This window comes from Tasmannia lanceolata, unplaced genomic scaffold (assembly GCF_043159265.1).
Source record: "Tasmannia lanceolata isolate RefF3 unplaced genomic scaffold, GAP_Taslan_0.1 ptg000002l, whole genome shotgun sequence".
NCBI classification, from domain to species: Eukaryota; Viridiplantae; Streptophyta; class Magnoliopsida; order Canellales; family Winteraceae; genus Tasmannia; species Tasmannia lanceolata.
Window position 1 is genome coordinate 24583018 of NW_027518679.1, and position 14431 is coordinate 24597448.

The 14431-nt window shown below is 40.7% G+C and overlaps 1 protein-coding gene across 3 annotated transcripts in view; it reads left to right on the forward strand.

Moving 5' to 3' along the window:
- Positions 1 to 6688: 6688 nt before the first annotated feature.
- Positions 6689 to 14431, forward strand: part of LOC143891699 (uncharacterized) — a 30358-nt gene continuing 22615 nt past the window's right edge. Inside the window, exons 1-3 of one of the 3 annotated variants that reach the window (XM_077396289.1) lie at positions 6689 to 6971; positions 7298 to 10608; positions 10829 to 11068. In XM_077396289.1, the coding sequence (XP_077252404.1) occupies positions 7319 to 10608; positions 10829 to 11068 (3530 nt within the window). In that variant the 5' untranslated portion in view covers positions 6689 to 6971; positions 7298 to 7318. Of the gene's footprint in view, positions 10609 to 10828; positions 11069 to 14431 lie in introns of all 3 variants that reach the window. The other 2 variants (XM_077396327.1, XM_077396247.1) reach the window with 2 other exon arrangements.

Here is a 14431-nt window from a genome sequence, read left to right on the forward strand (position 1 = left end):
AGATTTATATGTTGCCGCATAAACCAGCTCCATATAAACCCAAATTCATATGGCTCCGCATAAACCAGCTCCATATGAACCTCTTCACAGATATGCCCGACTCCTAACTTCATTAGGCAGCGACACATTGCAGATCAACCTTGATTTGTATGGTGCCGCATAAACCAGCTCCATACAAATACAAAACCAAACACTCAAAGGAGTTTTTTTTATTATATATCATTGTATGAAAAACTTCACCAAAACGAGTATAAAACCAAACACTTAGAGAGTCTTATTTCAAAAACTGAAGAAAAAGACCAAACCAGGCAGTACAGACTCTGGTAATTTCCCACAGGATCGGGGTCCAGCCAAACTTTTAAAAATAAATATTTCAAACCACCCAAAAATACAAAAAAAATCTTCAAAACCTTTTTAAAAAGATCTTCCCCTAGAGTTAATAGTCTGTGCTAGATATTTAGGGTGTTTTAGAGTTAGGTGCCTGTCCTGTTTGTGTTGATATGGTGTGTTTTGTCGTGTGAGTGTCCCTAGAATTAGGAGGCCGCGAGTCATGGTCGGTTAGACATTTAGTCGAACCGATGGCTAGACTAGGAAGCATTTAGTCAGCCATGGTTTTCCTTAGGATGCACAGCCTAGTTACACATAGGATGTAGGGCCCACTTGCATTAGCTTAAGGCTAGCCAACTTGCATTAGTTAGGGCATATAGAGAGTCCTAAAAATTACAATTCACTTGAACTTAAGTAATCGTACAAAAAGCTTTAAAAATTAGTCGAGTCTAGTTGATCGAGTCTAGAATAGCGGTTATAGATGGTTAGGCATCGTAGTTTATAATAGGTTATCGAACTACGTTGATTCTGATTCTTCCCGAGGCCGGGATACGTAGAGCAGCCAGGGTGGATGGCCATTCTGGTCCGAGTCAAGTATTGCATTAGAGTTTTAGGATTCGTCTTGTCGAGTCGTGTATAAAGTTGAATTATGCTATATGTTTTGTTGTGTTTTCTTACTTTCATGTACAGATCCTATACTTTTAGCTGTAGCATGCATGTGTTTGCACACTGGAACTTAGACACCAATTAGGTATGACATTCATAACCTAGTTATTCTTAGGTGACACTTATTTCATTTTTTTATGTGTGCTTATTAATCATTTTCGAGACATGCATGATTAGGTAGACGTCTTCTCGGAGATATATGTTCCCATTTCATATGACTTTCGCCCAAAACTCTTCAAAATCAATAAGTAAATGGCATAAGAGACCAGGTGTTTGTACTTGGGCGGATGAGGTGCTCTTCGGACCTTCCAAATTCGTAACCAGGCACGAACCTTCTTTTATATCTCTGGTTATCCGTTGCAACAGAGCATAGTATGGGATCCAGGGCCCACTTCCTTGGATGACGACTCTTCTTTGTTTAAGGTACGTCTCGAATCTGGGCTAGTCCCCGAATCGAGAGGTATCTCAACTTATATCGTCACTCATGCTGTGAGAGGCATTTCTTCTTTCGAGAGTTCCTTGGTAGAGCTCTCCATTCACGTGGATGATTCTAGAGAGAGAGAGACTTTCTTCGTGGGGACACGTCCCCCGCCTCTCTCGGATCGGGGTCCACACTCCCTCTTGCCTCCTCTTTGCATCTGCCATACAAAAAGCTTCTCCACATAAAAAACCTAAAAAAAATTGTTGCTAATTTTGCTTCCCACCGCAAGGAAATCAAATACATGGGAAACAAGGCAACTTTCCCAACAGAATCAATGACTTCAATTGTTAGTCGCGCGGGATTTGAATGTGCAGACATTAATGTGCGGACTTTTCCATATTGTCCATGACTCTTTGAGGACTTGGACTTTAATGCGCGAACACTTGTGACTTTGGGGACTCCGGCGGAGACTTTTTAGAGTCATGCGGACATTGAAATCACCTGTTAGTCATCAACAAATACATGAATTTGAAGTCCTAGAGTTTTAATAATCAATTTTTACTATGATCCCATGAATTTGTGGGCACTACTAAAATATCTAAATAATATTGTGCATTTGCGGGTCCTGCTAAAGTAGTCATTTCACTTTGGATAGGGTCATAGGCTTATCTGTCTAGGCCAATAATAAGTATTTGTTAGATTGATCTAATCCGTCTACTTTACAGGGCTTGGTTTGGATCTCCTATAGCCCCAAAATTAGGTCAGCTATGCTGGCAATCTGAACCGTCCACTTGATAGGGCTTGCTTTAGATCTCCTATGAAGGCAAAGCAAGACTTATCAAATGGACAGCCAAATCATTCCAAGGTGGGACACACTATACCTTTGTGGATGTGTCCTATCACATTTGTTCGGTAGGAGGAATGTTTTAGAAGGTGAAGAATGCATGATTACATTATATGCCCCACCATTGATTGATCCAGACCGTCAATTTGATACGGGAGCAATATGTGTGCCTTATACATTTCATATGATTGGGCCTTCTACGTGTGCCTTTACATTATGTGCCCACCCTGCTACACATGGAATATAGTCTTCTTCAATTGGAAATCTAACTCCATGAGGAATACTTACATTAAATATGCAAAAAACAAAATTTTGTGCTCTAATTGTAAATAGGGGTTATTTCATTGTAATTGATGGCTTCTTCTAGAATCTAAAGCTTAAGAAAGAAACCAGATTTAGACATTTGTACAGCCAAATTAAATCCCTCTAATGCATGTAATGGCCTTCTCAATTCCAAAGGAAATGTAAGGAGAACTTTAGAATTCTCTAATTGTAAATAGGGGTTATTTCATTGTAATTGATGGCTTCTTCTAGAATCTAAAGCTTAAGAAAGAAACCAGATTCAAACATTTGTACAGCCAAATTAAATCCCTCTAATGCATGTAATGGCCTTCTCAATTCCAAAGGAAATGTAAGGAGAACTTTAGAATTAACAACGGGTTTATCCCCAATTGAGAATACAGGCACCACCTAGAGGTTAAACCATCTCCAACTCCACACAGCTTGAGTCTATAGGTTGAACCCAAATAACAACAAACTTGAAACCGTAGGAGTCTTTTATGCACATTTGATCAGACACGTGACATGCATAGAACTCTTAAGAGAAAAAAAAAACTTCATTCAAATGAGAATTGAGCTATAAAAAAGCAGAGAAAGAAATGTGATGTAATTTTCTTCTATTTCACAAACACTCAAATAAAAAGATTGAATAAAAATAAATAAATAAATAAAAGGGATGATAAGAAGAAATTGGGCTGTGATTTTCTTCAATGGAACAACCCTCTCAATCTCATCAACTTAATCCTTGACACCATATCCAAACCACGAAAAAAAGAGGTATACACTAGCTAGGGTTTCTAAAACAAGAAGATATTATAAAGAATGCATTTAAGAGGTCAGAGATACAAAGAGAAAGTGACATTGAGGAGGGAGAAGATGGGCAAAAAATATAGTAAAACCCTTGTTTTATCCATCGAAAGGGAAGATCGTTCCTGATTCGCAAGAGAGATTAGGGCAGAGATTGGAGTTCTAGTTCGCACTAGAGTTCTTGAAACCCTTTTTGCAATGGAGAGGGAGAGGGAGAAGAGCATACCTCGAAACCCTTTGCAACCCTTTGCAATGAGACTAGGGCAGAGATTGGGGTTGCTCAAGTCGAGAGCCAGGGACTTCAAGTTTCACCTACGTATGGTGAACATTTTAAGCTAGTTTTTTTCGTTTGAGTCAGGGACTTCAAGTTCACGCTGCGAGAAAAGTTCGTGACTTCTCGAAATTTTGACTAAGGGCGCATTTGAGAATCCCCGAAAAATGACACGCCCCACTAACGGTGGATTCATCAAATGCGCCAAAGATCACAAAAATCTGCCGCGACTAACCCCTCCGTTTGGATGCCAGAATTATTTTGGTTCTTGGGACTTTTGTGGAACAAAAAACTTCCTGGGAGATTGGTGGGAAAAAAAACTCCCCGGAAGTATCCCGGTAAAATAAAAATCCCATGTTTGGTTGACCGGACTATGGTGGGAAAAAAAATCCCGGTAAAATAAAAATCCTAGTAAACGCATAATAGAAACAACTTTAGGTTGCCATTATGCATGCCAACATGTGAGAGGAGAGTTAAGAGGTCTTTCCATATAAGAAGCCTTTCCATTCTCCAAGTTCATGAATCGGCTATGAAAATACAATTAATCAATATCAAAAAAAAAAGAGAAGGATTTAGAAGAAAGAAGAGAAAAAAGAAAACTCAATAGATTTATTGATCGATGAATACACAGATACTTAAAACAAAAACCAGAAACCCGTCTTATAATGAATAACAATAACCAAAAAAATAGCAGACAAAAGAAAATTTAGCCACTCAACTCATCCCAGACTTTCAATAACAAAATCAAAGAGTAATGATTTAGAAGCCATCTCAAGATTAAACTTTCCAAATAAGGTTCAATTTGGGCTACATCCAAATAGGCCATAAAACACTATAACCATCACAAACAGAAAAACCCAAGAAAACTAAAAGAACAAAATAGAAACCCGGTGCTAAAACTCGCATGGAAACATCTTTGGTGGCACACTCTTGTTTGGAATAGATCTACCAATCAACATTTCATCCTTCTAATGGCATTCCAAAAATTCTGGATAGAACTCCTGACAAATAAACTGTTGGTTGCATTATCAATTGAGAGCCTATAGGAAAGAATAATGGGAAAGAGGGAGGTTTGTTTTATTATTTCCAAATTTATATTCTAGATGTGAGGAAGACAGAGATTTGCATAGAGAAATCCATACTACTAAACCAATAGAAATGGAAGAAGAGAGAATAAGAGAGAGGCGGAATATGAAATGCTGGAATTGAGGATGGGGAGGTAGTTTACTAAATTATAGATGAGCCTGCCGTAAAAGTTAAGAGAGAGGTGAAAGGGGAGCCCGTCCACGTCAGTGTGAACACTAAAAAACCCCTTTCTTTGTATATAATAATAATAATAATAATAATAGAAGGTAAAGAAGTAAAAGGGAAATGTTATCAGCACAACCATATTTTGATTTTTTCACAAACCCAGCTGTCTTTTCTTCTGTAATTGGCTCTTGAGAACTTTTTGGGAAATGTAATAACCTTTTGACAGCTCTTTAAATACTAAAAGACAAGATGTGTTAGTGAAAATATCAAAATATGGTTGTGCTAATATCATTTCCCAAACAAAAAAATTCTACAAGTTTTAAGAAAAGGTTACTTACACATTATTTTAGTAAGGGAATTGATAGAGTCCATAGCAAAAGGCATTTCGCGGCTGGTCTGTCGCATTTCAGACCAGCCACCTCGTCAATGGAGACTATACTCTGTCTCCATTGACGAGGTGGCTGGTTTGAAATGCGACAGACCAGCCGCGAAATGTTTGTTCTCCATTGACTAGGTGGCTGGTCTGAAATGCGACAGGCCAACCGCGAAATGCCTTTTGCGATGGACCCTAGCAAATCCCTTTTAGTAATTATTATTTGCAAGTACTATTATTGCAAGTCCCTTTGGACACCCCTATCTTGGCTATCCATGTCTACCTTGAATTGTTATTAAAATGAGCTTGTTCTTAACACACCAACAACATATGCATCTTACTAAATCACAACCGGGTACACGGTTCAGCTATCACAATGAAAAAGGTTAAATTACAATACTGATCGAATAATCTTAACAATCTAATCAAAGGTCTCCAATAGGAGTGTAAACGAGCCGAGCCGAGCCGAGCTTGGCTAGGCTCGGCTCGGGCTCGGGCTTGGCTCGGTCAGGCTCGCGAGCCTTACCGAGCTCGGGTTATATTATGTTCACACCCCTCATCTTCCCTGGAAAGCCCTACTAGTGTAATTTGACTACTTTTTTTACACTATGGGGGTGGTCCTAGTAACAAATGGGGTTCCAAAAATGAAGTGACATATTTTGCCCCCCCCCTTTCACTCCATGGACAACCCTTTTAATGTATATATTAATATATAATATATATATTTAAATATATTAAATTCTTAACGAGCCTTAACGAGCCGAGCTTAGCCTAACTCGGGCTCGGCTCGTTAAGGATTCGAGCCGAGCTCGAGCTGAACTTTTTTCGAGCCGAGCTCGAGCGAGCTTCCGAGCCCGAGCCAAAATTGACACCCTTAGTCTCCAAGATGGTGATAATGTGATATTGACAACTAAAAACAGATTTTCGAAGATCCAAACCATCTATTAATTGTACCTTCATTTGGATGGACCATTCATGAGCAACGATTGGTCGATGGAGGATCGAACCCCGGTCCCACATTTCCCTTCCCATGCAAGGGTAATTTCGTCATTTTACCAACGAGAGTCATTTCCGTAATTATTCATAAATCCGAGGGCATCTTAACGACGGATTTTCTACGGCGCAAGCCCTTAGAGTCCCGTATTTTTTCAAGTACTGAATGGACCACATCATAGGATGATCCAAACCGTCCATTTGATGGAACACAGGGTAAATAGGTTGTGCTTAGAAGATCATTCCCATAGGCTGATCCCAACCCTCCGATCCATAGAGGAACTGACATCTATAGATCGGACGGTTGGGATCATCTTATAGAAATGATGTTTTGGGCACAGCCTATTTACTTTGTGACCCATCAAATGAACGGTTTGGATCATCCTACAGTGTTGTCCATACAGTACTTTTTGAAAAATACGTGACTATAAAAACTCCTATCTGATCAAATCAAAAGACAAAAATCTCGAATTTTTGAAAGGGGGGCTCTTCTTCTTGTGTGGGAACACTTCAAAAACCAAGAAAAAAATCTTCAAAATCCGTCAATCCTGACCGTCCGATTGCGATTTTCCTCATCGGATTCTCAGACGAATCACGTCACCAGCCGGCCGAATTCATGACGTCCGACAAGCAATGTCGCCGCCGGCAATGGTAGATTTCAGAAATCCAACCATCACTCCTCAAATGCAAACAAAACAATCTCCATTCCAAAACCCTAACCCTAACCCTAACCCTAAAGGTGAGTTATCTTCTCGTTTCCCCTTTGATTTGGATGGTTTATCTTCTATCAAACACTCTTACAAAACTGAATGGAGAACAATGAACTCACAATCTCCATTCCAAAACCCTAAGCCTAACCTTAACCCTAAAAGTGAGATATTTTCTCCTCACCTCTTTAATCTGGATGGTTTGTCTTCTATCAAACACTCTTACACACAAGAATCATCGAAAACCGAATGGAAAACGATGAATTCCCCAAATCTAGGGCACGAAATTTCGAATCCTATGAATGTAAATGAAAGTAATTTTGATAGTACTTTTGCTTCTCTGGCGCCTGTTTTTCAGGCTCCTGCAAAGCCCTCGGCAATGTCGAAACCTCGGCTTGTAAAGCCGAGGAGGCATTTTGTCTCTCGCAGTGGGAATTTATCAACCCTAATACCCGATAGTCGGGACGATTCGGTTTACAATCCGTTGGGTACGAATTTGTCTGTTTTTGACAGTTCTGATAGAGGCAATGTGGGTAAAATGCAGGCAGTACGTGATAGGTTGGATAGATGGGATCGTTTTTCAACTGAGTTGGTTCAAGATACTAGGGTTACAAACAGTTCTGATGGTCTAGATTCTGGTAATTTTGAATTTGGGAAGTTTGATGATGCGGGTTTTGTCTTTGGAGGGTCTGTGTCGAATTTGAATTCGGAAAATAGTGGGTTTAGTGGGAGATTGGAGAGAACACTCCCAGATGAGATGAGGACGTTTAGGTTTGAAAGTAGAACTACATTACAGAGTACAGATGATAAGGGTTCTACATTTGCCGCTGGTGGACTTGGGACTTCGAATTCGAATTTGGGTGAGGCTTCTGAAAAGGGTTCTTTCATATTTGGAAGTAGTAGCAAGGTTAATTCTGTTCCCGCTCAAAATTCGGACGTTGGTTTTTATGGAAGCACTGTGATTAAGCGGCTACCAGATGAGATGAGAAATTTGAACATAGAAGGCTCTGGAACTCCAATGACAAGGAATACAAAAGGGAGTAATTTCAATAATACTTCTGTTTCAAATTCAAACTTGGGTGGGGCTTCTGAAAAGGGTTCTTTCATATTTGGAAGCAGTAGCAAGATAAATTCTGTTCCCGCTCAAAATTCGGACGTTGGTTTTGATGGAAGCACTGTGAGCAAGCATCTCCCAGATGAGATGAGAAAATTGAACATAAAAGACACCGTAACTCCGGCGACTAGGAATGCAAAGGAGAGTAATTTTAGTGGTACTTTTACTTCACCGGCGCCTCCTTTCCTGGCTTCGGGAAAGCCCTCGGTGATATTGGCATCGTCGTCTGGCCTGTCAAAACCTCGCCTTGTAAAGGTGAGGAAGCATTTTGTGTCTCGCCGTGGGAAGTCGTCAACCCCAGTCCCAGATAGTCTGGGTGATTCAGTTTACAATCCATTCGGTCTGAGTTCCTCGGCTATAGACAGCTCTCTTCGAGCCAATGACGGTAAAATACAGGCAGTACGCGACAGGTTGCATAGCTGGAATCCCTTCACAACAGAGTCAGTTCAAGATATCAAGGTTACAAACAGTTCCGATACTCCAGACTCTGGTAGTTTTGAATTTGGGAAGTTTGATGATACGGGTTTTGTCTTTGGAGATTCTGCATCGAATTTGAATTCGAAAAATAGTGGGTTTAGTGAGAGCTTTGAGAGAAGCCTCCCAGACGAGATGGAGTTCCGCTTTGAAAGTAGAACAACATTCCAGAGTACAGATGATGCAGGTTTTACATTTACTGCTGGTGGACCTGGGACTTCAAATTCGAACTTGGGTGAGGCTTCTGAAGAGGGTTCTTTTATATTTGGAAGTCGCAGTAAGATAAATTCTGTCCCAGCTCAAAATTCGGATGTTAGTTTTGATGGTAGCACTGTGACTAAGCAGCTCCCAGATGAGATGAGAAAATTGAACATAGAAGACGCCATGACGTCTAAATCAAAATTTGGCAAGGCTTATGAGAAAGGTTCTTTCGAATTTCGAAGTTGTGGGAAGAAAAGTTCTTTTCGGAATTCTTCTGCTGGTTTTGATGAAAGTATGGTGGCTGAGCTCCCAGATGAGATGAGGAAGTTGAACATGGAAATCTTTGGGAATGGTGAAGGCACTGATAAGAGCAAAGGTATTGACCTTGGATTGAAATCCAATGAAAAGAATGGTTTTGTCTTTGGTAGCAGCAAGAATGAAACATGTTATTTTGGTGGAAGCACAGAAACTATGCTGCAGGATGAGATGAAGAATTTGAACATAGGAAGCCGACTGAGAGATTCTTCTGGTAGAACAGACGTGTTTTCTTCTTCTTCTAGAACCTTCACGAAGGATACACCACGTGAAAATTTGGCTGATAGGATTTTCATTGATTCCACTGTCGTTACGTCTATTTCTACACCATTTACTTTTCAGGCAGGTAAGCAGGGTAACAATTTTGGCATGGGACAGATTCCTCCCATCCAACAAAAAGAGGATCTCAAACCAAGTGATGTTGCACGATCATTTTCACCATCATCATTCACAAGCTCGGGCTCTGTTCTCCGGCCCTGCACAGATTGGTTTGAAAATAAGTCTGAGTATAGTTTTACGAGCACGGGGGAAGGCTTAGGAAAACCTCATGTGGACCTTGGAACATTGAAACAGGATGTTTCTTCGATGGAGAACCAGTTTTCTGGGTTACACCTAAATTTGGATTTCAGTGCAAAGAGAGGAGCTGGTAAAGATACAAGGCCAATGAAAAGGAGGGGAAAATTAAAGCAATCTGGCCAGGTGCACCAGCCTGCTGGGAAAGACTCTATTTCAAGGGAAAAAAGTTTCCAAGAAAACTCAGAGTTTGACTCTCCAGGGAGTTATTCACCAATGGATTTCTCTCCTTATCAGGAAACTTTAGTGGTTGATCAATGTCCAAGAGAAACTTCAGCAGAGTCTGAGGATTCCGTTCACCTTCACGCCAACCACTCATCAATCGAAACAAGCCAATCTGTTCCTATGGATGCAAGGTATAAAGATCTCCCTGCTGAAACACACTACTTGAATGTCAATGATGGCGATTTAAAATGGGGAAGATTACCTGAGGAAGGTTCTAAGCATCATTCTAGCGAAGATATTAGTGATCAATGTTCTTTAGGACAACGTACCTCTGGCCTTGGGAAGGAGTGTTTACCTTTCAAAACGGAGAATATAAATATTAAAGATGATAGTCATATTGCTGCTGCAGAAACTAAAGCTGGGATTTCCAGGTCAAATGTAGAGAGGCAACCTGACAATGGGAAAACAATGTCTTGTTTTGCTTCCAGTTCAGAAAATGTTGGTGAGACAAACTTCACCTTTGAGGCATCATCCTCTTCTCATGGTCCATTATCAGCAGCAAGGCGCCAATACAAAAAGAAAAGTCAGTTGAAAGCTGGTCAATATACCCATACTCCAATTGCAAAAATTGACTTGGCTTCTCCATCTGTAAAGTTCTTTCCACATTCTAGTGGTTCTTCTCAGCAGGAGTTGAGTCAAGAACAAAAGGGAGGTTTTCGTATGTCTGAAAGTGACACAGATAAAGGACCAGAGGTTAGGCAGGAGTCTATCTCCACAGCTTCTGCAACTGCCACGGCACAGGAAGCCTGTGAAAAGTGGCGACTCAGGTGTTCTCTTCGCGTCTATTTAGCTTTTTTTTTATTAAATATAAACCTTTGTCCTACTCATCTCCTAATTTTAGACTCCATGGGGAGTAAAATTTTGATTCATTGTGGCTGTGAAATAGAAGATTGTAGTCATTATGTAAGTTTCTTTAAATAGATTATATTGGCTCCACTAATGCTTTAAATTTAACCATTTGAACTTGATGGACTTATTTTATGACAGGGGAAACCAAGCTTATGCAAATGGGTATTTTTCTAAAGCTGAGGATTATTACACACGTGGGGTGAATTGTGTTTCTTCAAAAGAGACATCTAAAAGCTGTCACAGGGCTCTGATGCTGTGCTATAGCAACCGTGCGGCAACACGAATTTCTCTTGGGAGAATAAGGGACGCTCTAGGAGACTGTATGAAAGCTGCTGCCGTAGATTCCAACTTTCTCAAGGTTCAAGTTAGAGCTGCAAAGTAAGGGTCCTGGGATCTTCTCATCTATTATTTGGCTAACCAATAGGTTTGATTTTTGTAGGTTTATAATGTGTCAATTTGAGTTTGTTTATTGTGAATCAGTTAGTAATATTATCTATTGGTTTTACCATGGATTTAAATTTCGGTTTCGGTCCCTAAAAGGGCGGCCCACTGCACGAGGCTCCCGCTATTGCGGGGTCTGCGGGGGGCTAGATGTACGCAGCCTTACCTTTGCAGATAGTCTGTTTCCGTGACTCGAACTCGTGACCATCAGGTCACAATGGAGCAACCTTACTGTCCCTACCGAAACTGATTTTTTTTCCTCAAATTTCAGTCATTTCGGCCCAAGTTTTTACAATTTTGGTCAAAATGACCAAAGTTCGGCCAAAATCCAAACCGAAATCCGAAATATTCAGATTTCGGTCCCAACCGAAATTTCGGATTTCAGCCTTTGGAGTCCCAACCTTGTGTACTTATTTTACATATGCCTTTGGAGTGAAAGATAGTGAATTTATTAAAAAGGAGAACAAAATTACATAGGGAGAAGAGTTTGCCCCTGATAATGTCTCTATGCACTCCCGACATGACCAACTTATCCGATAAACATTCACGCTCCTAGGAATACAAGAGGAGATACAACTGTCTCTACAAAAATGCACAACTTTTGAACAAGTGAGATTTTTTCAGTAAACAGGGCGCCAAAGTGAACATTGAACAAACAAAGATCCAAAAGGGAAAAAAGAAAAGAAAAGAAAACCAGCTACAAATAAGAAATCTCATGCCAAACTAACAAACTAGAACAAGAAAAACCAAAATCTAACAAACTATCAGCCAAGAGGTTGCCTTCACTGTGGATGTAGGAGGAACACTCTACATCCCTGAAGATATAAAAACTCTCTCTCAACGAAGAACTAAACCTTCAAAGTTGATGAGCCTCCCCTCTTAGCTAGTGAATTGTGTTGAGGGAGTCTCCCTCAAGGCTCGGATAACCCCCAATACCCCCTCTCCCCATTCCAGCCATTCGGACCATAGTACCACCTTGATTTTGAACTTTACAGCTCCTATGAAAGGTTAACTTAGGGGGAACCCAGCATCAAGAGCCCTAATGAAGGAGTCTGATGGGGGACAATTCAATATGGCATGAAGAATCAAGGAGTTAAGGAGAAATGGTTCATCATTTTTTTTTTGAAAATTAGAAGTTATGGTTCATCATTAGCGTTAAAAGAGTTTTATTGAGTTTTTGAGCATTTTTTTGAATGATAAAGAATTGAATGAATAGAGAAACGAAGCAGGGGGAGACCCCCAACCATCGAGAAGATTGAACAATACAGAGAATCAAAGAAAAATCATACGAGTAGCAAAAATAGGTCAAGGAGGAAGAAAATGGAAAACATCCCACTCCTCTCTTGAAACCCCATCTCCAGCTAGCCTACCGGCCTCACTATCAGCAAATCTTCTTACATGATGAAATGTAATGGAGGATCTTGCCAGTCGATCTGAGATATCATCAATCCACCGCGCAAACTGCAATGGATGGGCCTCGCTTCCTTTCAACCATCTTATTACGTGCAAAGAGTCACCCTGTACTATGAACTTGTGCAGGAGCTCTTGATCTATCAATTTGATTTCTTGGTAGACCGCTCTAATCTCCGCCTCATTGGAGTCGGCAATCCCAATAGGATCCGAATAGGCCCATAACATATTTCCGCTTGCATCTCTATGAAGGCCACCTACTCTAGCTGGCCCCGGGTTCCCCAAATCGGACCCGTAAAAATTCAACCTTAGATAACCTCTGCTCGCGGTTTCCAATCCTGATTTATGGTCTGCCTCATTTACCTACTATTACATACCTCTGACCATCCTTATCATAGGTCACGTGCCGATACAAACCGGAAGCTAGGCAACGCTCTTACCCAAGCGATGGTTAAAGCTAGAATCTTAACGAAGAGGAAGTGAGGGGACTTTACTACTTCTTCAAAAACCCTAGCGTTCCTTGCTTTCCATAGCACCCAGATTGTAGTTAGTAATATCACATTTCATAGGATTTTACCTATTTTGCGACATGGGACAAAATACCATCCTTATATGAGTTTTGATAACCTGCACACGGGAAAACCCGCAACATGCCAAACCTGCACAGGATTTTCTGCGATGTGTACCTGGCGGTTTTGTAGTGAAGGAATATGTGGTCAACTGTTTCACCCTCCACACATAATGCGCAATAATCTATGATCCACATGTGTCAATTACAGAGATGATCCATTGTGAGGATCTTATCCAACGCCGTTATCCAAGCAAAAGCACATACCCTGTGTGGAGCCGGAATTGTCCATACCTTAGCCATTGGCGAGGCTGCAAGATTGGTTACAATCAATCATGGTTTTAAATTTCGGCCGAGACGTTTCGTTTCGGCCGAGACGTTTCGTTTCGGCCGAGACGTTTCGTTTCGGCCGAGACGTTTCGTTTCGGCCGAGACGTTTCGTTTCGGCCGAAATATTTCGGTTTCGGCCGCGACCGAAACGAAATTTACATGAAGTCGTTTCTTTACAAGATTTCGGTGAAATTTTGGTACCGAAATTCTGAAATTTCGCCGAAATGTCACCGGAATTTCGTTCTTACCCTCTTTTACAAAATTTCCACCAAAATTTTAAATAGATCCACCGAAATTTTATACAGTCCACCAAAATGTTATAATTCTCACCGAAATTTATGAAATATTCATCGAAATAGCCAAAATTTCCACTGAAATCGTCGAAATTTACACCGAAATTTTTGTCATTTCGGTCGAAATTGGAAAAAAAAAACAAAATCATAATCATATTTTTACATGATTTCGGCCAAAATCTCGGCCCGAAACCGAAATTTAAAACCTTGCAATCAATTTGTAGAATTATTTGACGCTGAAATTGCCAGGACACCGGATCCAAACTCTTTTGTCTTCACCCGATCTTTTAACATAGCAGGACACCAACCCTTGTTGTAGTCTCGCTACCCTCTCCATCTCTCTATCAAACAGTTTCCTTCTGAAGGATAGCCTCCACACTGCCCCTTCATCCCTTCACTCGAAATAGACCTTGACCCACCCCTCTCGGTTCTCCACCACGTTAAACAAGTCCGGAAAAACATTTTTCAAGAGGGCCTCTCCACACCAAGTATGAAACCAAGATTTTATTCTGTCACCTGAGTATACTCAGAATCTGACACCCTCTTCGAACTTGCTTTTTTAGGTCCCTCTACACTAACGTACCCCCGAGTCGACATCTATTGTCTGATATCCGTCTTCCTCATAGTGCTCCATAGTTCTCCTTGATGACCCTCACCCACATTTGGTGTCCTTCTTCCCCAAACATCTATAGCCACTTG